The sequence below is a fragment of the Diabrotica virgifera genome, chromosome 4 (genome assembly GCF_917563875.1).
Source record: "Diabrotica virgifera virgifera chromosome 4, PGI_DIABVI_V3a".
NCBI classification, from domain to species: Eukaryota; Metazoa; Arthropoda; class Insecta; order Coleoptera; family Chrysomelidae; genus Diabrotica; species Diabrotica virgifera.
Genome location: NC_065446.1, coordinates 158,129,962 through 158,152,201, shown reverse-complemented (window position 1 = coordinate 158,152,201; position 22,240 = coordinate 158,129,962). Strand labels below are relative to the sequence as shown.

General features: G+C 30.2%; 1 protein-coding gene across 1 annotated transcript in view; it reads right to left on the bottom strand.

The window, feature by feature from the left end:
* LOC114332691 (uncharacterized) overlaps positions 1-22,240 on the bottom strand; it is a 114,937-nt gene that overhangs the window by 21,627 nt on the left and 71,070 nt on the right. The window contains exons 2-3 of the mRNA XM_028282519.2: positions 18,617-18,765; positions 4,028-4,191 (exon numbers count right to left, since the gene is read on the bottom strand). Of these exons, the coding sequence (XP_028138320.1) occupies positions 4,028-4,191; positions 18,617-18,765 (313 nt within the window). The remainder of the gene's footprint in view (positions 1-4,027; positions 4,192-18,616; positions 18,766-22,240) is intronic.

The following is a 22,240-nucleotide window of genomic DNA, read 5'->3' as shown; positions in this document are numbered from 1 at the left end:
GATGACATTTGAGACTTCTTCAGTCGTGAATGGTTCGTAGTTAGCAGTGACGTAGTGGTGACAGTTGTGCGTCGTATCTTCTATCCAGCCAGCATTGTTGTTAAGAGCAGCTGGTGCGGAAAGTTGATTTCCCCAAAACTCATGAATTTCTTCTTGGCTTGGGTAAGACTTGTCGACACTTTCTACGGTGGAATTGAGTTTTTGGTAAAACGCCTTCTCAGAGTTCTCAAAAAGTGCATTGTCACATTTTCGGTTGTTACTAACTTTATACCTTCGTAATCGTCCTGAATAGACGGAGAGTTTTTGTTTTAATGTATCCAGACACTGTTGGGCTGTGTTATTTTCTGGATCGTATCTCGAGTGTCTTGCAGTGCTTCACATTATTTCTTCAGCTCTCTTAATGACTTTTCTACTTGTTACACCTCTTATATATTCTGTGACTTGACCAATATCCCTACGCGGTAATTCAATTTTTCCGAGAAGTCTTTTTTCCCAGGGTGCAATTCTGTTACCAGTCCTTCCGTTATTAGTATTCCGTCGTGTTCTGACCTTAACGCCCATTATATTGGCAATTACTGTTGCTGCACAGTAGATTAGCATATGCAGATATTCCAATGTGTGGGCTTCTACGACATAATTGGGTAGGACTTCAGTGTTCACAATTTGTAACAGCGCACCTAGTTCCTTACAAGAGTTTATTCGTGGTAGCGGTGGTCTGCTAAGTGGAATTGTTCCATTAAACTCTTGTACGGCACGAGCCATTTCGTTTTCTAGACTATCGCGCAACTCGTTGTTTTCCTGCTGTATATTGTCAGGTTGAGTTTCTGGTACGGGAATCTCAGGAATCTGCTCATCAAGGATTTCATTAGGGACTTGATCTAAAACTAGCTCTTGGTTATTAATCTCCCGTTCGACTTCGCTTTTGATCGTATTGCGTCTAGTCTCTGGGATAAGGTTGTTTCTTATGATTACCCGGTATTGATCTGATACTCTTTGCTCCGATACTTGAATATCTGGGTACTCCCTGCAAAATTCGGCATACAGATGTTGACAAACGTTTTAATTATTTTTATTATTTTTATTATTATTATTAAGTCTTTATGCTTTAATAGCTCGGGGCTGCTCGGGGTAATTTGGCCTAGAGCCGCAAATACCCAAAATCCGGGACTGCTCGTAAAAAAATCTCCACTCCACTTTAAAAAGATTGGTAACAATTAAGTAAAATTTTGTTTTAAAATAATTTTTATTTTAAGATAATATAAGTCATTCTTTAGTCAATGATTTTGAAGTAATTTCTTAATTGTTATAAATAAAGTCACTACGATTTAAGAAAACAAAAACAATTATCTAAGCTTCAGTTGGTCATAGAAAATTTTTATTTTGTTTTGAATCTTCGTTTTGTCTTCAGCAACAATAATCTGCAAGTTAGAAATTCATAGAATGTACAGGGGCCGTTTCAGTTCTAAATGTTTATAACGAAATTTGCCCCCTTATTTTCAAACCCGAAATAAAAGATTGAGAAATGTTTTACGCATTTGTTTATATTAGATTATGAAAGTATAAATTTTTAGATGGAGAGTGGATCTAGGATTAACTCAACGATTCTTTTTCAAAAAGTTATAGCCTTCGACATTTGACAACACCTGATAGGTTTCAAAAATTCCTGAATTATATCCTGAAATAGACCTATTTTTCACCCACAGCTTGGACATATTATAAAATATACTATAAAAATAGACACATTATTCTATATTCTAGTAAGTATATTACAAATTATTATACATATATGTAAAACCAGAAAACTATTCTTAAAAAAATGTACAGTGCACAGATTTTAAAGGTACCGGTGGGGGATGGCCTCTTTGCGCACATGCACAGTATTATAGTCGGTGTATGAGAGAGAAAGTATTCGAGATAATGAAATAACAAATAATATAAAATTTGTTATTTAATTTTTTCCAATACTTTTTCTCTCATGCAGTGACTATAATATTGCGCATAGACGCCCTCTCCCACCGGTACGTTTAAATCTGTGCACTGTAGGTACTTATGTAAACGTTTAAAAATACTTATTATCGTTTAACCCTATTAGAACAGATCATTTATCACAAAATAAATCGGTTTTTAAATAATATAACACCTAGAAACTGAGGGCTGCCTCAGCCCCCCCCCACTACTTAAAAATAGGGATATTGAATCGATCTTTGCGACAGAATTACGAGCTATTTATGAGCTCTTGAAATGATATAGTTTCGATTTTTGAGCTCATTCCCTTCACCCCCAAACAACCCTTTAATAATTGATTAAACTTAAGAGAAACATGCTGAAAAAAATTAAAATATATCGTATCGCGGATATACAGTTGAACCCGCTTATTGGAATAGCCTTCGTGCCAAACAAAAATATTCTTATAACCGCGATAGTGGGACAAATTCTAAGCAAAAGTTGTTATATAATGTTATTAAAATAAATTAATACTTTTTGAGTTATTAATGATCAAATATTTTCATTTTTGTTAAAAAAAATGCATGCTTTAAAGTGAGTTTTCATAAATAACTCAAAAACTGTAAGTTTTTACAAAAAAGTTTTCATCACTAAAATTGAAGCTAATAAAAACTATAATAAACTCCTTACTTGTAAAACCATTTAATGTTAAGGGGATGGGTAATTATTTTTGGTTGCAATGCTATTCAAATGGGGAATAATTTTTTTCGAATCCTGAGAAAACTAATCAAGTATTTTTGAAAAATTTAAACGCAGAATGAAAGACTACGTTCTTACCTAGGGCCGAAAGTCCCTAAAAACTTGTATAATGTTTATTTTAATAAATTACAGGCGTGAAAAACTAAGAAAATGTAGTGTGATTTTTAATTTCAAATATCTCATTAAAAAGAAGCTTTTTATTTATTCTAAGGGACTTTCGGCCCTCGATAATAATTTAGTCTTTCATTTTGCGTTTAATTTTTTTTAAAATATTTAGTATGACCCAACAAATACAAGAAAATATTTTGTTTTGCGAAAAATCGCTGTTATGGAATTTTGCAAGTTCTTTGTTTATAACAATCTTATCGACATCCGGATCAACTTTTACCCAAAAAATTCGTGTTCTACGGGTCAAAATACATAAAAAAAACTTAAATAGGCCCATCTAGTAAAAGGACGCCGTTGGACCCCCCCCTACAGCACTATAACGACAGCACTATAAGGGCATATGAGCAACATTTCGGCTCCCGTGCTTTTTAAATGCACTCATTTTTTTCGAATCCTGAGAAAACTAATACATGTTTTTGAAAAATTTAAACGCAGAATGGAAGATTACATTATTACGGAGGACCTAAAGTCGCTTAGAATAAACAAAAAGTTCTTTTGAATGAGATATTTGAAATTAAAGAGCACACTAATTTTGTTCTTTTTTCTCACCCCTGTAACTTATTAAAATAAACATTATAAAAGTTTTCTGGGACTTTCGGCCAGAGATATGTAAAGCAAATTGATCTGGCTAGGGATATTCCACTCAATGCATCGGGGTGTAACGCCGATATCTAGTACGGTGGTCTAGCTATCTTTGTCTGTCGTGCGAGTATGAGCGTATCTACCAAGAGGTGGAAGTAATGGAATGACAGTTACAGTTACAGAGAGGCGGCAGCCATCATATGCTAGAGAGAGAAAGTTAAGCGCCGGTAGAGAGAGATAGATATACCACCGACCCGAACTGCTCCGCGTTACGCTATTTTCCGAGTTGGCCAAATCTATGTGTATAAGATCTTTTCTTTCGGCTCTCGGTAATAACGTAATCTTTCATTCTGCCTTTAAATGTTTCAAAACTATTTATTAGTTTTCTCAGGATTCGAAAAAATGAATACATTTAAGGCATTGCAGCCAAAATTTGGCGATTTTCCCCTTAAGTTATTTAAGACTTTCGGTGTCAGAATAGAGCGTCAGAACACAGCGCTGCCAAAACATTAGAATAGTTAATAAATGGGAGATATCTTCCAAAGGTCAACTTAAAATATGCAAAAATATGTACCTTGCCTGATTAGAGTACTAGTAGCTTCATTATTCATAGTCTGTTGATGCGCTGAAAGAAGGACGTTTCTGGTAATAAAGGGATCAATCGTATTCTGAGATCTTCCTGACCTGTAAGAAGCTAACCATAATTTTGATGCTTTAAAATTTCTATCTATGGCAGCTCTGAAATAAAAATATGCATATTTATCTAATCTTATAAAATCATAATGCAACAAGTCACGCAATATGGCCTCGATATGTAAACATTGAATAACGTTTAATAAAGGCCATTTTATTTTGTTACATGTTTTTATAGCAACTTCAGAATGACTCAATCGAATTACCTAATTTCGATTTAAAACATTTCTAGAAGTCCTTGGAAGGTTTAAAAGGTGAGAAAATGTGATGAAATTGTAAAGAAAATACTAAAAACACCAATGTTATTGTCATATACACACAGTTATATTATACTCCTTAAGATTTACGTCACTAAAACTGCGGCTATCTTCGGGTCTATTTACTTTTTTACGTTTCTCGTGAAATCCATGTTTGATCTAAATATCGCACCTTCGCTTAAATAGTGTCACTCAAACTAACTAAAAAAAAAATGGCACCATTTTTTATTGCACACGTTTTATTGCACCAACCGTTTAATAAAACTACAAAATCTTATCTCAAAAAGTATTACGTTTATATACATATTATGTATGATAGTTCAAGTATTTGTCATTAACGACACTAGAGTCATTATATGATTAACCAAAATCAATGGTTCACCGAACATAAACAGTGTCAAGTATCGACTTGTGCAAGGCATTTGTCCATCTAGGATGTGTATAAAGCGTCGTTTATCGAGTAAAGACAGTATATAGTGCGGCAGATTCGTGCAATATATTATAAGAATTGCACATTTAATGATACAAGCGTATAATTTGGTCCACATATACTGCACAAATAAAGGTTCAAATTTAGATATGAGGCCATCTCAGATATTGCCTTTTACAAAAATGGCGGTCATTCAAAATGGGCGACTATACATATATGACTAATAGCACGATATCTTTTGAATGAAAAGTCCGATTTCAACCAAATTTGGTACGTAGGTTCGTTTTGTGATTTACAAGATCGATGCCATAAACTGGAAGAATCGTTTTACCAGAAGTTTTGTTTTTCCTGGTTTTTTATGTAAAACTATTTTATATTATGTAAATAATTTATTTTCAATTTTTCACCCTGTACATATTAATTTTTCAAAATGGTAATACCACTATTGAAAAGAGCGTAAGAATATGTTTAGGAAATATTTTGAACTTTGTAGTTATGTTAATTATAATTACCATTTAATAAATGCCTAACGTATCTTCACATGTACCATGTGGCAGATTCGTGCAAATGTACATGTACATGTGGCAGATTCGTGCAAATATTATAAGAATTATTGTACATTTAATGGTAGAGTCATATAATTTGGACAACATATACTACACATGCAAAAGTTCAAATTTAGTTCAGAGAAATAAGGAAAAAAATAGCTTGTTGGTGACACAACCCCCTCCAGGCCAAAACCAAATTTTTTGAGTAATATGGACAGCTTTAATATTTCCTGCAGCCGATTTTGATGATATACATAGTTATAAACAAGTGAAGATCAAAAAACGGTAAATTTTCGCGTTTTTCGTCTATTACTAAGAAAATAGGCATTTTAATCAAATTTGAGAGTAAGAGACTCATAAACGGTATAAAAAACTTCAATATGGCGTTTGCTTAATATGTCTATCCTTATTGGTTGCTTAGAAAATTGCAAAATAAATCATAAATTTTGAGTTTTTATAAATATTTATAACTTATGTAAAAATTAACTTAGAACCTTCTTATTACACGGAATGCTGAGACTTATGGTGCTTAATTCATACCCTAAATTTCGAAGAAATTGGTCAAATAGTTTAAAAGTTATTTAATTTGATTATCCCAAATTTATTTTTTTTGCAACACTGTAAGTCAGAAAATGATGAAGCTACAGTAATACTTTGGATAGTTTATGGAAGAGGGAAATTTACAGTATTAATTTAATTAAAAAAAAATTACAAAAAATAATTATAATTATTGCAAAATTATTTTGCAAAAACATGTGAATTAAATAAATGGGGGGCTAACTTTGTCCCTAATTGTCCTAGGACAGTTATTTTTCTTTCTAAATGTGTATAAAAATTCAGTCTTTCTAAATATGAAAAAATAATTTTTCTACAGGTAACGGTTAAAAAGTTATTCTAATTGCTTGTAAGTAAGCAAAAAAATCGACATTTTTTTCAAAATAATTTTACACTGTTTAAAATTATTTTTTGTCATTTATTTTTAATAACGGTAATAGTATAAATGTTCTTCTTTCATAAACTGTGCGAAGTATGATTGTAGCCTCATAATTTTCTGACTTGTAGTGTTGCAAAAAAAAATGAATTTGGGATAAACAAATTAAACAACTTTTAAACTATTTGACCAATTGCTTTGAAATTTAAAATATAATTTAAGTACAAGAAGTATCAGCATTCCGTATAATAAGAAGGTTCTAAGTTAATTTTTACATAAGTTATGAATATTTTTAAAAACTCAAAATTTATGATTTATTTTGCAATTTTCTGAGCAACCAATAAGGATGGACATATTCAGAGAACGCCATATTGAAGTTTTTTATACGATTTATGAGTTTCTTACACTCAAATTTGTTTAAAAAGCTTAACTTTTTGGTAATAGACAAAAAAAGCGAAAATATAGCGTGTTTTGATCTTCACTTGTTTATAACTATGTATATCATCAAAATCGGCTGCAGGAAACATATAGGTTAATAATGTAGATGTCCATACTACTCAAAAAATTTGGTTTCGGCCTGGAGGGGGATGTGTCACGAGAAAAATCTTATTTCTCTGGACTAATTTAGATATGAGGCCATCTCAGATTTTGCCTTTTACAAAAATGGCGAGCGTTCAAAATGGCGGCTATACATATGTGACTAATAGCACGATAACTTTTGAACGAAAAGTCCGATTTTAGCCAAATTTGGTATCAAGTTTCTTTTTTTGATGAATAAGATCGAGGTCTTGAACCGGAAGAATCGGTTTACCAGAAGCTGTGTTATTACTGTTTTTTATGTAAAAATATGTTGTTTTTTTTCAATTCTTTCACCCTGTATATATTAATTTTTCAAAAAGGTAATACCGCCATTGAAAATAGTGTAAAAATATTTTTTAGGAAAGATTTTGAACTTTTTAGTTATGTTAATTACCATTTAATAAATGCATAACGTATCTTCACATGTACCTATATGCGGTAGATTCATTTTGAATGCCTGCCATTTTTGCAAAAGACGAAATCTGAGATGGCCTCATATCTAAATTTGAATCTTTGTATGTGTAGTGTGTGTGGTCGAAATTATATGCTTTTACCATTAAATGTACAATAATTCTTATATTATTTGCACGAATGTGCCGCACATAGGTTCATAGGTACATGTTAAGATATGTTATGCATTTATTAATTGGTAATTAATATAACTAAAGAGTTCAAAATACTTCCTAGAAAATATTTTTACGCTCTTTTCAACGTCGGTATTAACTTTTTGAAAAATTAATATATACAGGGTGAAAGAATTGGTAAAAGAACAACATGTTTTTACATAAAAATCAGGAAAAACACAACTTCTGGTAAATCGATTCTTCCGGTTCAAGACCTTGGTCTAACACATCAAAATAAGAATCTATATAACAAATTTGGTTGAAATCGGACTTTTCGTTCAAAAGTTATCGTGCTATAAGTCACGTATGTATAGTCGCCATTTTGCATGCCTGCCATTTTTGTAAAAGGTAAAATCTGAGATGGCCTTATATCTAAATTTGAACCTTGATGTGTGTAGTATATGTGGTCCAAATTATATGCTTCTACCATTAAATGCACAATAATTCTTATAATGTTTGCACGAATTTGCCACACATAGGTACTTGTGATGATACGTTATGCATTTATTAAATGATAATTAACATAACTAAAAAGTTCAAAATATTTTCTACAAAATATTTTTACGCCATTTTCAATTGCGGTATTATATTTTTACATAAACAACCAGTAAAAACACAACTTCTGGTAAACCGATTCTTCCAGTTCACCATATCCCTCTTGTAAATCAAAAAGAAAACCTATATACAAAATTTGGTTGAAATCGGACTTTTCGTTCAAAAGTTATGGTACTATTAAACACATAAGTATAGCCGCCATTTTGAACGCCCGCCATTTTTGTAAAAGACAAAATCTGAGATGGCCTCATATCTAAATTTGAACCTTTATATGTGTAGTATATGTGGTGCGAATTATATGCTTGTATCATTAAATGTGCAATTGTTTCACATATCGGCCGCCCTAATATGTGATTTCTTTATTCAAAACAATCTGCGTATGTGATTAAGAAAAGTGACACATTTATCACATATTTATCTTTCTTTTTGCAGTATTTTTGTTTAATGTTGTTACTTGTATTTAAAGTTACATGATTAAAAAGTATAAGTCTGATAACCGGATAATAATAATGATTTTAGGTATATTCTGTACTGCAAGAGCCACTTTTGATAAATAATATTTAGTAAATTTTTCGTTATATTATCCGTATAGTGTCACAACTCAAAAAAAATTAATATTTTTAGCACAATTAATACAATCTTGTGTAGAGCTTTCAAAACCTTTGTAACTGACCAAATAAGTTATTATACTAATTTTAACACGTCGTTTCCTCGATACTTTGCTTTTTTGACTTATGACACTGTATTTATTATTTACTGTTTGACTGGTGGTGCGATATGGTATTTAGAATTGTTTCATTATTTGTTAAAATGTATTCCGTTAATTCACAAACTTGAATTTTCAACTATATCGCAGAGAAAATAGTTTTTATTATCGAAAGTAAACAATGTTTTAAAATTATTTTTAATTATAAATAATATATTTTCTGTATATTAATTTTTGACATTTAGTCTGGGCTGATTATCGGAAAATAGGCCATTTTTGGGAAAAGTTATTTACCAGCAATTTTATTGCTGGAATCGAATTATAAGATCCTATATATTAATAATATAGGTATGCAAAGTCCTCAGATAGTGTGCTACTTTTTTTATAAACAAAATGGCGCACGAAAATCGTGTTTTTTTTTCAATTATTGGTCTATAACTCCGAAGATTTTAAATTTACAACAAAAACACTCAAATAAAAATTCACCGTGACTAAATTCTGCATAGAGACGTGTTTTTCCCGATCTGCTCCGACGAAAATTTTCCTCGGAAAATTCGGGTTTTCCCAACAAAATCTTTAATTTTCAAATAAAGTTTTAGATAAGCAATTATCTACCAATAATTAAATAATTTGGTGACTTAAAAGCCTTCTTGGTTTAGATTATAGTTCCAGAATTGGAGAAAATTAAACGAATATTTTAGCCACAATTCAATTGTTAATTAATAATTTATGGTCTCAATAATAACCAAAATAATTATGATACACTGATTAAACTTTGAAATCTTATAAAGATAAGATGCCTATTTAACATTTTGTCGACAAAATATATTTTTTTTATTTTTTTGCATAATCTTTAAATGTTAAAAAAATAGTTATAAACAAATTAACGTTTCTCAGAAAGTTTTTATTATATTATAATTTTAAAAAATAGCTAAAATGCGCATTTCAAATATCTTGAAAATGAATGCTTTAAAACTTTTTTGCAACCATTTGCATAAAAGTTATGAAACAGCAAAATTAACATACGATTACTACGGTGTTTATAATTTTTTTAATTCTTTCAAAGCGTAGAAGTGAGTTTAAAGTACAAGCTAATTATTTACAAAAAAATATCGATTATAAGTTTAATGGTTATATTTTAATTAAAGATTATAGATATTTTTTTTTGTAATTTACACGCGCGAAAGTAGAATAATACAGTACTGTAGCTAAAATTTTCACTTGGAGCGACGACCGGCGGCCGCGCGACGTACACTTTTAATAAATAATGTATGCTGCGTGTCAGTCGCTTCGAATGAACATTTTAGCTCCGACTCTGTATCAGGCCTACTTTTGCGCTAAAAATTACAAAAAAAAATGTGTGTGTACTTTGTACGCACGTAAGAAGTTATACTTCTATTATATGATTATATGATTATAAACGAAATTAATATACTTTTTATTTATATTTTATTTAAATATTAAATTAATTTATACTTACTACTTCTCAAACATTTTTATTAAAACAGTGCCAAAAATTAAAATAAAAAAAAAAATAAAACACACACAAACACACTAAAAATGCCACAAATGATTTCTGAACATTAATTGTCGGAAAAATTTTTAACTAAATACGTATTTTCTGAAAATAAAATTATATAATAAATATACTTACAATCATAAAATGTATAAAAAAAAAATAAAAAAATAAAAGTTTCTGTTGGGATTCGAACCAACTTACCACGCGGCTGGTATTTGCGTTGTATTGGGATTCTCTCGCATTAAAACTGCGCCACAGAGACAGCTTTTCATTATGTGCGAAGATCGTCTAACTAAACAGATTTACGCTTTTGACATTTTTAACTTATGTAAATTAAATTATTTTGATTTTGAATTGAAATGATTTAGAATTGAAAAAATACAACAAAACATAGAGTAAGAAGACAATATATTATGTAAATATAAATATAAATTATGTAAATAAAAGTATTACATACTACTTATGTATTTTGGTAGGTTCAAGGTAGGTATCGGAGCCCGTATAACGACTAATAAATTTCGCAATCACTTGCGTCGTGCAAAGTGGCTATGTTCAAATATCATAACAAAATTTGATCAACTATCTATAAAACACTTACCAGTGAAAGATTCTTTAGCTTTGAATAAGCGAGATCTGCGGCACTCATACTAGGCACAGTTTGATGAGCTTTCACATTGGCATGAAACAATCATCTCTTCTATGTAAATAAGTCCAAAAATATAATATGAAAACTATTTAAAAAGGCAGTATAACCATTAACTAACTTTTTGTTTGTTGTTTCTCTTCCTACAAATTTTAAAACGCAACAAGCATACATTATAACCAAACGCAGTCCCACAGCTGTGCCACAGCTGCCATATTGGATAATTTTTGTCATGTCATTTGAACATCCAATCAGAACAAAGTTATAATGCGCATGCGCCCGGTCGCTAGGTTTTCCCATATAAAATTTCACCGTCATTACGCCCGTAAAGAAGTATAACTTCAAAAAGTATTTTTAATCTTTGATTAAAATATAACCATTGAACTAATGTTTGGTATTTTTTGAGAGTAATTAGTTTGTAACATAAACTCACTTTTAAGCTTTGAAACAATTAAAACAAATTTCAAACAACGGAGTAATCGTATGTTTACTTTGCTGTTTCATAACTTTTTTGCAAATGGTTGGAAAATTTTTTTAAAGCATTCATTTTCAAGACCTATGAAATACGCATTTTAAGTATTTTTAAAATTAGAATATAATAAACAATTTCTGAGAAATGTTAATTTGTTTATAACAATTTTTTTTAAACATTTAAAGATTATGCAAAAAAATGAAAAATTTATATTTTGTCGAAAAAATATTAAATAGGCATCACACCTTTATAATCTTTCTAAGTTTGATCAATGTCTCATGATTATTTTGGTTGTTATTGCGACTGTAAATTGTTAATTAACAATTTAATTGTTGCTAAAGTATTCGTTTCATTTTCACCGGCTTCTGAATTTATAATCTATACCAAGAAAGCTTTTATTTCACCAAGCTATATAATTATTGATACATAATTACTGGCCCAAAAAAAATATTTGAAAATTCGAGATTTTGTTGGGAAAACCCACATTTTCCGAGGAAAATTTTCGTCGGAGCAAATCGAGAAAAGCATGCCTCTATGTAGAATTAAATTGGAGTGAATTTTTATTTGAGTGTTTTTGGTGTAAAGTTAAAATCTTCTGAGTTATAGAGCAATAATTGAAAAAAATACGATTTGTCGGCGCCATTTTGTTTATAAAAATAGTAGCACACTATCTGCGGACTTTGCATACCTATATTAATAATATATGGGATCTTATAATTCGATTCCAGCAATAAAATTGCTGGTAAATAACCTTTCTTTGTACTTGACTAATTAGACCAGCGTATTATAACTATTTTTTTTCAAAATTTAAAGATTATGCAAAAAAAAGAAAAATTTATATTTTGTCGATAAAATATTAAATAACCATCTTTAAGCTTTGAAACAATTAAAACAAATTTTAAACAACGGAGTAATCGTATGTTTACTTTGCTGTTTCATAACTTTTTTGCAAATGGTTGGAAAATTTTTTAAAGCATTCATTTTCAAGACCTATGAAATACGCATTTTAAGTATTTTTAAAATTAGAATATAATAAACAATTTCTGAGAAATGTTAATTTGTTTATAACAATTTTTTTTAAACATTTAAAGATTATGCAAAAAAATGAAAAATTTATATTTTGTCGAAAAAATATTAAATAGGCATCACACCTTTATAATCTTTCTAAGTTTGATCAATATCTCATGATTATTTTGGTTGTTATTGCGACTGTAAATTGTTAATTAACAATTGAATTGTTGCTAAAATATTCGTTTAATTTTCACCGGCTTCTGGAATTACAATCTATACCAAGAAAGCTTTGATGTCACTAAGTTATTTAATTATTGATTAATAATTACTTACCTAAAACTTTATTTGAAAATTAGAGTTTTTGTTAGGAAAACCCGCATTTTCCGATGAAAATTTTCGTTGGAGCAAATCGTGAAAAACATATCTCTATGCAGAATTTAATTGCGGTAAATTTTTATTTGGGTGTTTTTGTTGTAAAGTTAAAATCTTTGGAGTTATAGAGCAATAATTGAAAAAAATACGATTTGTCGGCGCCATTTTGTTTACAAAAATAGTAGCACACTATCTGCGGACTTTGCATACCTATATTATTAATATATAGGATCTTATAATTCGATTCCAGCAATAAAATTGCTGGTAAATAACTTTTCCATGAATTTTGCTAATTAGCCCAGAGTAATTGTTAAAAATAGAGATATTCTTGAGCAAGGAGCACATTTGTTACACACTTCCTGGGATATTGTATATATCTTCTTCCTTAGACTTCTACAAATATTTCAAAGTCAAAAGTAGCCAAATCAATCATTAATAAATCAATTATTAAAAATAGTTCTTAAGTTAGTATGATAAAATAATTATTATATTTTAAATTAAAAGATTTTATTAAATATAATTCTAATATTAACAATTAAAGATTTTTTTTAAATTAAAATCGATATAAGCAATAAATATTAATAAATACATAATTTAAATTTATTTGTTATTAATAAAATTAATTTTTATATGGAATAAATTCTCGAGATATAAAATAAACAAATATAAAAAAGGAGTAAAAAAATAAAGGGTATAAGATAAAACTGGTGGATGCCAGAAAAAATTAAGGGGATTCAGAAAAAATTAAGGGGATTCAGAAAAGATTAAGGTGATTCAGAAAAAAATGGAGGATGTCAGAAAAAATTGGAAGGAGATACGATAAAATAGGAGGATGTCACAAAAAATTAAGTGCAGTGACTGCAGAAGGCAATATATTATTTTATTCCCCGTAGCATAGCGACGGGCAAAATTACTAGCATTTCACTAGCTTATATTTTTACTACAACGGTTGCAGAAAAACAATACGAGTTTAGACAACATGAACGAAATAACGATTTTTGGTAATCTTGATTAAAGTCTCTGATACGAGATGATACGAGCACAGTTACTTTACGAGGACACACTCAAAAATTAGAACAAACTTCAATATTGACGTCATAGATTTAACACAATGAAGACAAAATGTTAAGACAGAATATATTATGTAGGTATAAAAGATGCGTTAGTTCAGTATTAACTTTGCAGTCAAAATAATATTTAAAAACAAAAATAGAAAAAGAGGAGGTCGATAAGAGCATCAACATTAGGTAGAGCTAACGAATTTCATAAAGTAATACTTATTATTAAAATAATACATAAAGAAAAATAATAAAATAATGAAAATAAATCATGCGAAGGGAACTTCAAGTTTAGAATATTGTAAGATCGATAAAAGAATGACGTAACAAGTAGAGAGATCACCTTCACAAAATGGATCCAGTAAGAAGAGAAATATGTCCAAAACTAGATAAAGTTCCATTAAAAGATCACTATGAAATCCAACCAAGATATAACGTTCCACCATCATAAGGGCTAAGCTAAGCGAATAAAAATGAAAATGAAATGAATTTTCATACAAAAAGGATGCGAAATGTATAATATGTAAAAGTATTGTTGGTAAAAAAATAATTTGGATTTTAAGTACTTATACATATTTTAACACAAAGTTCTACTTTCCATCTTTTTTCCTTATATTTTTCAATGAATATCTATCTCTGACTTCTCTATATCTGGCACTTGCGTTCATTAAAAGATCATCTTTTAGGTTACCCATGTGCAAATTAGTTTAAATTAGGTACTGTTGTCACTATGTAGCACTATCAATATATATCACCATGTTATCATCTATCAGCATGTCAGCATTATATCGTCTATAGGCAGACTGTATGGACAGACCATAAAGGAAAATAAATACACTTTTATAAAAAAGAGCTTTTTATAATAAAACCTTTTTATTATTTATAGGAAAGGATATAAAATAATTTAACGATAAACGATTTAACGATAAGATGCTTATAAGATTCCAAAAATTACACTCTAATAAAAAAGTACTTTTTATAATATCACGGTTTTGTTATTGTACATAATATAGGACACAACATGTTTGGAAAGAATAATTAACTTATAAAATATGAATTTTTAGTAGGTGTATTAACTGTTATTTATAATTATGATTCCAAAAATTACACTAGTATAAAATAGTATTTTTTATAATACCACGGTTGTTTAAAATGGTATATATAATTTTAAGTATATCAACTTTTAATTATTTATTAAAACAATTAAAAAAAGATACGCAACAGCCGGGTTCCAACTGGGGACCTCTCGATCTGCAGTCTAATGCCACTGAGGCACCATCAATTTGTAGATATCGATTTATTAACGTACTTTAAAATATCATTGCATTAGTCACATTTTTAAAATAGTTTGAAATAAAAAAAATCGATTTATCCATACAGTGTGATTGGTCAGTGGGGTAAAGCTTTGTAGATTCGTTATAAATAATAGATAGTGATAAAAGTTAATAACAAAAATTGTAGCCAACTTTGATTACAGATTGATAAATCAGTAATCGTAAATTGTAAGTTTTAGACAATTATTCAGTCATGGCTTACTTAAAATTTGGAAAGATTTGGTCCCGTAATTATTAATAATTTTGCTCTGAAAAATGAAAATATCTCGAAAACTAATAAATTTACACATAGAGAATGTTGTACAAAAATTATAGTATGGTAATGGTACTTTTCGATAATGATATAAAATATAGGGTGTTCTATTTAAAATTACTGAGAAAATAATGTACTTGCGTTTTGACTCACCCTGTATTCAATATAAATAAAATTAGCAAAACAACCATTTACGAAAATTTTGACAATAAATAAAAAATATGACGTCAATAAACCATTGACCTTGTACTTGCTTTTATTTATACAGGTAGTCAAACTTGTTACAATTTTCATATAAAATTGGTTATAACTTTGTAAATACCCCGTATAACATACCAAACCTTTATATTTTTGTAATCGAAAAGTTACGAAGATTTTGAATATAAAATAAAATACAGGGTGTTCTATTTAAAAAAACAAAAGTTTGGTCTGCCACTATGTTATCGAACACCCTGTAACATTCTAACTAATTTTGTAATGTGAAGCTCAAAGTTCGCTACAATTTTTGTTATTAAGTTTTATCGGTATACATACTATAACGGATCTACGGAGCTTCACCCCACTAATTAATCACCCTGTATAATAGCAGTTAAATATTGCATTGTTAGCTAGTTCTAAGCTATCCTGAAAATTTCAGGTGTTTAGGTATCCCAGAACTATTTTTAAAATGGATTACAAATTTGTGGAGTCCGTGACACCACCAAGCCAAGTATACATATAAAAAAAAAGGTGTTAAAATTAGAAATACATGAGAGAATCAGAGAAGACCAGGCAGGTTTAATAGCGGGCAAAGCATGCATAGATCACATTTACACGGTCGAAAAACTAATGAAAAAAAGAATAGCCAAAAATAGATCCATCCATATGGCTTTTGTAGATCTTAAGAAGGCATATGACTCGATACCTAAATCAAGCTATGGGAAGTAATTGAAGATGTCGAAGTTCCACTAATATTAATAAAAGCAGTAAAAACACAAATAAAAGTATAAAAACACACTAAAAGTAGCTATCAAAACGGGCAATAGAATATGCAGTCCAATTAAGATGACAAATGGACTACCACAGGGCCGGTCCACATCTCCTACATGTTCAAAATATTCCTGGAAAAAACCCTGAAACCATGGAAATAAAAGTGCAAAGGAGCGCCTATACCAGTAAGAAACGAATATGTATACAGGGTGAGGCAAATAAAGGGACTATTAGAAATATCTCGAGAACTAAAGGCAACAGAATCATGAAAATTGGAATAAAGGAGTTTTGAAGGATGATCTATTAAATGAAAATATTTTTATCTCTTTGCAACTTCCGGTTATACCGGAAGTTGCTTATAACTTCGTTTTTTTAAATGAGACACCCTGTATATTTTTACATTTTTGGATTCTCTTCGATGTCTTCTTTCTTAAAATATGAGGTTTTGTAATATTATACAGGGTATTTTAAAAGATAATTACGTTTTTTTATTAATTTCGTAGCAATATTCACACCCTGTACAATTGTAGTAGTTTGACATCTAAAACTCTACTTAGGTTCAAATGATTTTTAATATACTCTACTATTGTTAGAATCATTAGTATAGCTAAATTTTTAATTTTAGTATACAGGGTTGGTCGAAACACGGAATGAGTATTTTCTGAGTTTTCTTAAATGGAACACCCTGTATTTTTGTATTGTAGTGAAATAATATTTTATAGTACTTTTTTATTTCTTAAGCATTCCCTATACCTAACTGCTTTAATTTGTGAGTTATTGGTGATTCAATCTAAACATTAATTGCAACAAAAAATACGTAAAATTTTATTATTTTGGCCGTGAAAATACTCAATCCCAAATAATTTTTCAGAAATAAATACATATTAATCCAGACTGTTCTTTAAAATTACCAATAATGGTTTAGCTATCAAAATACCTACGTAGTTAAGATTGTTGGTGCGATTAACAATTAATAACAAATTAAAGCAGTTAGGTATAGGGAATGCTTAAGAAATAAAAAAGTACTATAAAATATTATTTCACTACAATACAAAAATACAGGGTGTTCCATTTAAGAAAACTCAGAAAATACTCATTCCGAGTTTCGACCAACCCTGTATACTATAATTAAAAATTTAGCTATACTAATGATTCTAACAATAGTAGAGTATATTAAAAATCATTTGAACGTAAGTAGAGTTTTAGATGTCAAACTACTACAATTCTACAGGGTGTGAATATTGCTACGAAATTAATAAAAAAACGTAATTATCTTTTAAAATACCCTGTATAATATTACAAAACCTCGTATTTTAAGAAAGAAGACATCGAAGAGAATCCAAAAATGTAAAAATATACCGGGTGTCTCATTTAAAAAAACGAAGTTATAAGTATAACGGTATAACCGGAAGTTGCAAAGAGATAAAAATATTTTCATTTAATAGATCGTCCTTCAAAACCCCTTTATTCCAATTTTAATGATTCTGTTGCCTTTAGTTCTCGAGATATTTCTAATAGGCCAGTTATCTGCCTCACCCTATATTGTACATACCCTAAGTTTGAAGAATTAAGAGATTTAAGAGATTAACCTGGTACGGACATGTCAGAAGAGCAGACCAAGATCATTGGATAAATAGAATAACAAAGTGGAGCCCGATGGGGAGAAGGAAGAGAGGCAGGTCCCGAAGATCTTTCAGAGATGAAGTGGACGAAGCAATGGAAAGAAGAAATCTGCAGGAAGGGGACTGGCAAAACAGAAAGCACTGGATATAACGGTTGAATGAAGGAATACAGTGAAAACTGTGGAAATCCTTAGTATATTTATGTCACCTTTTTTTTATAATAATTATTATGGGTTTGACTAGTTTTAAAGAAATTGTTTAAAATTGCAAATGAAAGAAGTTTTTATTTATTAGATAAGAATCGAAAATTATGGGGCAACGTAAGTGAGGCTTAAAGCAGCCCTATCTACAAGCTGAGCTGGGCTAAGCTGGAGCTTAAGATTTGTTTTTGCAACCAGGCATTAGTGACATAAGTTACATTACATTACTCTATAAATATATTTACTTTACAATAATTACAATATATGAAAGAAATATATTTATCTACTTATAGGTATTTATTTTTATTAGTAAAAGTTACTCTAAATTCTAGTGAAAAACCAAAAAGTGGTTCATAAATGATATAGTGTAAACTTAAGCAAAACTTACGATGGATATGGCGTATTATTTGGTCCCATACAATCTGGATTATCAAGTAAGGCATCTCCCCATAAATATTTCAATCCTACGCTTCCTTGGCATGGTGTTGACAATTTAGATAATGCTAGGTGTATTGTTGTACAAATAATAATACAAATCTGTAAAAAACAAATACTTTTTTAGAATATGATTTATACCTACTGACAACCAAAAACATGCAACACTTTGTATCCCGTTATTCATTTGGATCAGAAGTGTTTCTTTGGAAGTCTTATCTAAAAATATGTGATACAATTTTTACCTCGCTATCTTTTCTTTAATTGAAGTTTTTTGGTTTTTTTTTTCGCCTAAAGAAAAAGATAAGAAAGTTTATTTGTGTGTATTTACCATTATTTTTATTAACTTATTTGTAATATTTAGTCATCTTGAATTGTTTTTGATTTACACAAAAAAAAAAAAAAAATAAAATGCCAAGAGTTTGCAGTCGTTGGCATTTCGTCATTTAAGCGGCTTCGAAAAAGAACGTATGGTAGTCATGAACGAGGTCGGTTTTGGTTTACAGGATATTTCGCGAAGAGTTGAAGCTAACCCATCAACGATGTTAAGAGTTTTCAAACGATGAGACATCAACGTCGCACAGTGGTTCCAAATGCTGAAAACGTGGTCATGAGGCGAAACAAATGTCCCTATCTGGAGATTTTCATGTTTACAGTTGTTTTCTCATACTACCGTAGATTCGTAGTACGCAGGTATAAGGATCAGACTGGATGTATTCTGGTTCATAGCTCAGGAACAAGTGAGCCCTCCGAAGTTATTTTGGCCGACAGAGAAAGTGGAAAGGAACGCGTTTATTCAGGGCCACCGCTAAAGTGTTGGCCGCCCGTGTGCAACTTAATATTTGCCGCCCACTTCCAACACTTTAGTCGTTTCAACGTAGGTACTAGTATTTAAAGAAATATGCAGGACACCATAAGGCGTATATGAATAATAATTGCTCTGATCTCGACGTTACTATATTTAAATATATAGGCCTGGGTCCCGCGTACCAAAAAAAGTTGATTAATAGCAAGCTGAAAAATTGTTAATAGCTTAACGGTGTCTATTCGGACAAACTTTGATGTATGGGAACACTGGAACAGGGGAAGTTTTAATTGTGGAAAAGGTTAAAAATTTGGAACGTCAGACTACGAAAACGTTCCATGTATTTTGTCGGACATAACTTCCAATTGATTTGTTACCATTTAATTAAACTCTCATGCAGAAATCAGACTGGTGTTTATCACCAACTGGGCATTTTAATGAGTGGAACACGAAGAACATGTCAAATGACAGGAGTCATGTTGGTTAGTAATATCAGTCTGATTTTTGCATGAGAGGTTAATGAAAGGGTAACAAATCAATTGGATGCTCTGTTCGACAAAATACATCGGACGTTTTCGTAATCTGACGTTCCAAATTTTTAAATTGTTCCACAATTAAAACTTCCTCTGTTCTAGTGTTCCGGTACATCCAAGTTTGCCCGACGAGACACCGTTAAGCTATTAACAAGTTTTCAGCTTGCTATTAATAAACTTTTTTTGGTACGCGGGACCCAGGCCTATTTGAAATACAGTAGTGTGCAAAAAAAAGCGTGTCTAAAATCATCAAATTCTCAACTTACACTGAACTATAACCATATCCATAACAATACATAAGCATAAAGGAACAATATCATAACAGCAACCGTCGAGTAATAAAAAAGATTTTTTTACACCATCTGGTAATAAAAAAGACTTTTTTATTACTCAATGAGAGCAACTTAACAAGCACTTATCTAAATTCTCGGAAAGTATCCTATTGTCGTATCGTACTCTCTTAAGAAATCATAAATGTTCAGAATTTGAAAAAATCGCATATGGGCCACGTAGATAAAAATATCTTAAAGTCCGAAATCCGCCAGCCACTTTGAACTAAAAAGCATTCCCGGAACTACTTTATGACTATACAGCTGCAAAAGGGCAGTTCATATAATAAATACCATTTTCTGGAATTTTTGTTTAGATTGTTTGGAATATTAGAGTTTATAGAAATATCAGAATCATTACTGTTTAATTTTTTGAATTTATTTTCGTTTTAAAAAAAGTATTATCATCAGTGGCCTGTTTTTGGCCGCCCCTATAATCGGCCGCCCGTGTGCGATGCACACTTTGCACACATGGTAGCGGCGGCCCTGCGTTTATCGAAAACGCTGTAAAATGTTTTGCAGTTTATCAATTTTATCGCTTTAAAGCAGATTCTTCTTATTTAAGTATGTAATCATGTAAGATGTAAGTTAACTTAAAATTTAGTAACAATAAATGCCTTAAATTTGTTAATGCATAAATAGTGAAAATATACTTGAATTAATCAAAATTTTGTAAAGATACATTCAAAATGTACAAAATTCTGCGACTAGTATTTATTAGTCTTAAAATAAAATATATAGTAAGAAGATACAGGCTTTGATTTAGCTGCCTATAACTGCCTATGCAATGCTGGCAGTTGTTTGAATACAAAAGGGGGAAATGACGCATATTACATGATTCTGGCGATTGTTGAGTATGTATGGGTGGTTGTACATAAGTATGTAATAGGTTTTGAGTATTATACTTCATACAGAAAATGTAGGTACTGGTATTGTCCTTTTCATGAGCATTTTTCAGTGCGTAACAAATGATAGGAAAAAGGGTAAGTCCGTGATAATACACATTTATGACATTTATTCTAACATGACATTTTAGTTAAATCTGACAGTTGTCACATTTTATTTTCAATTTGGAATAAAAACAAATCAAATGTGTTTCTTGCATTTATAAAATGATATTTTCTTTGATTTGTATAGTCTTATAAATTATACAGATTATATTTGTAATATTATTACCTAATTAAAAAAAAATAATTTTTTTATTACGGCGCCATCTATCGACAACTAGAATAACTAGAATAAATGTTGTAAATGTCTGTAATCACGGACGTGCCTTTTTTCTGTCACATACAATTTAATGCGTTAGAAAGAAATCGAAAAACTGTGACGCACTGAAAGATGATCATGGGAAAAAGAATAATCAGCAATTTCAAAAGTCCCTTATAATATAAAATTTTAATATGCGTTTAAAATAAAATTTTCGAATTTCTTTCAGCCATGTTGAATCCGCCATTTTGTTTAAAAAAAAAGTAATGTTAGATTTGTAATCAGCGACTTTAGGGCCGGTATTTCAACAGCTACTTAAGCTTTTGCTTAGCTAAGCCTGTGTCAAAAGTTAAGGAGAAGCTTAAGCTGGGTGCCGTATTTCCATCATTTCCTTAACTAAACTCGTCAAGTTAATTGGTTTGGTACCTCTGAATACGTCAAAATGCCAGAACTAACTGTTCTGAGGTAAAAACCACTACTTTTGACATTTAATTTTATCTTGTCATCTGGATCTCTCTCATTTTTACTTCACTTAGTTTTGTGTACATGTTACATGTGTTGTTAGTATATTGTCTATATTTTCTCTGGTTGTATGTTTTATTCTTATTTTGCATAAGCAATAGAAGATCCGTCTTTGTAATTTTGTTTATTGGATATATTCCTGAAAATGTAAGTTTACTTTTGTAAAATAAATATACCAAGTA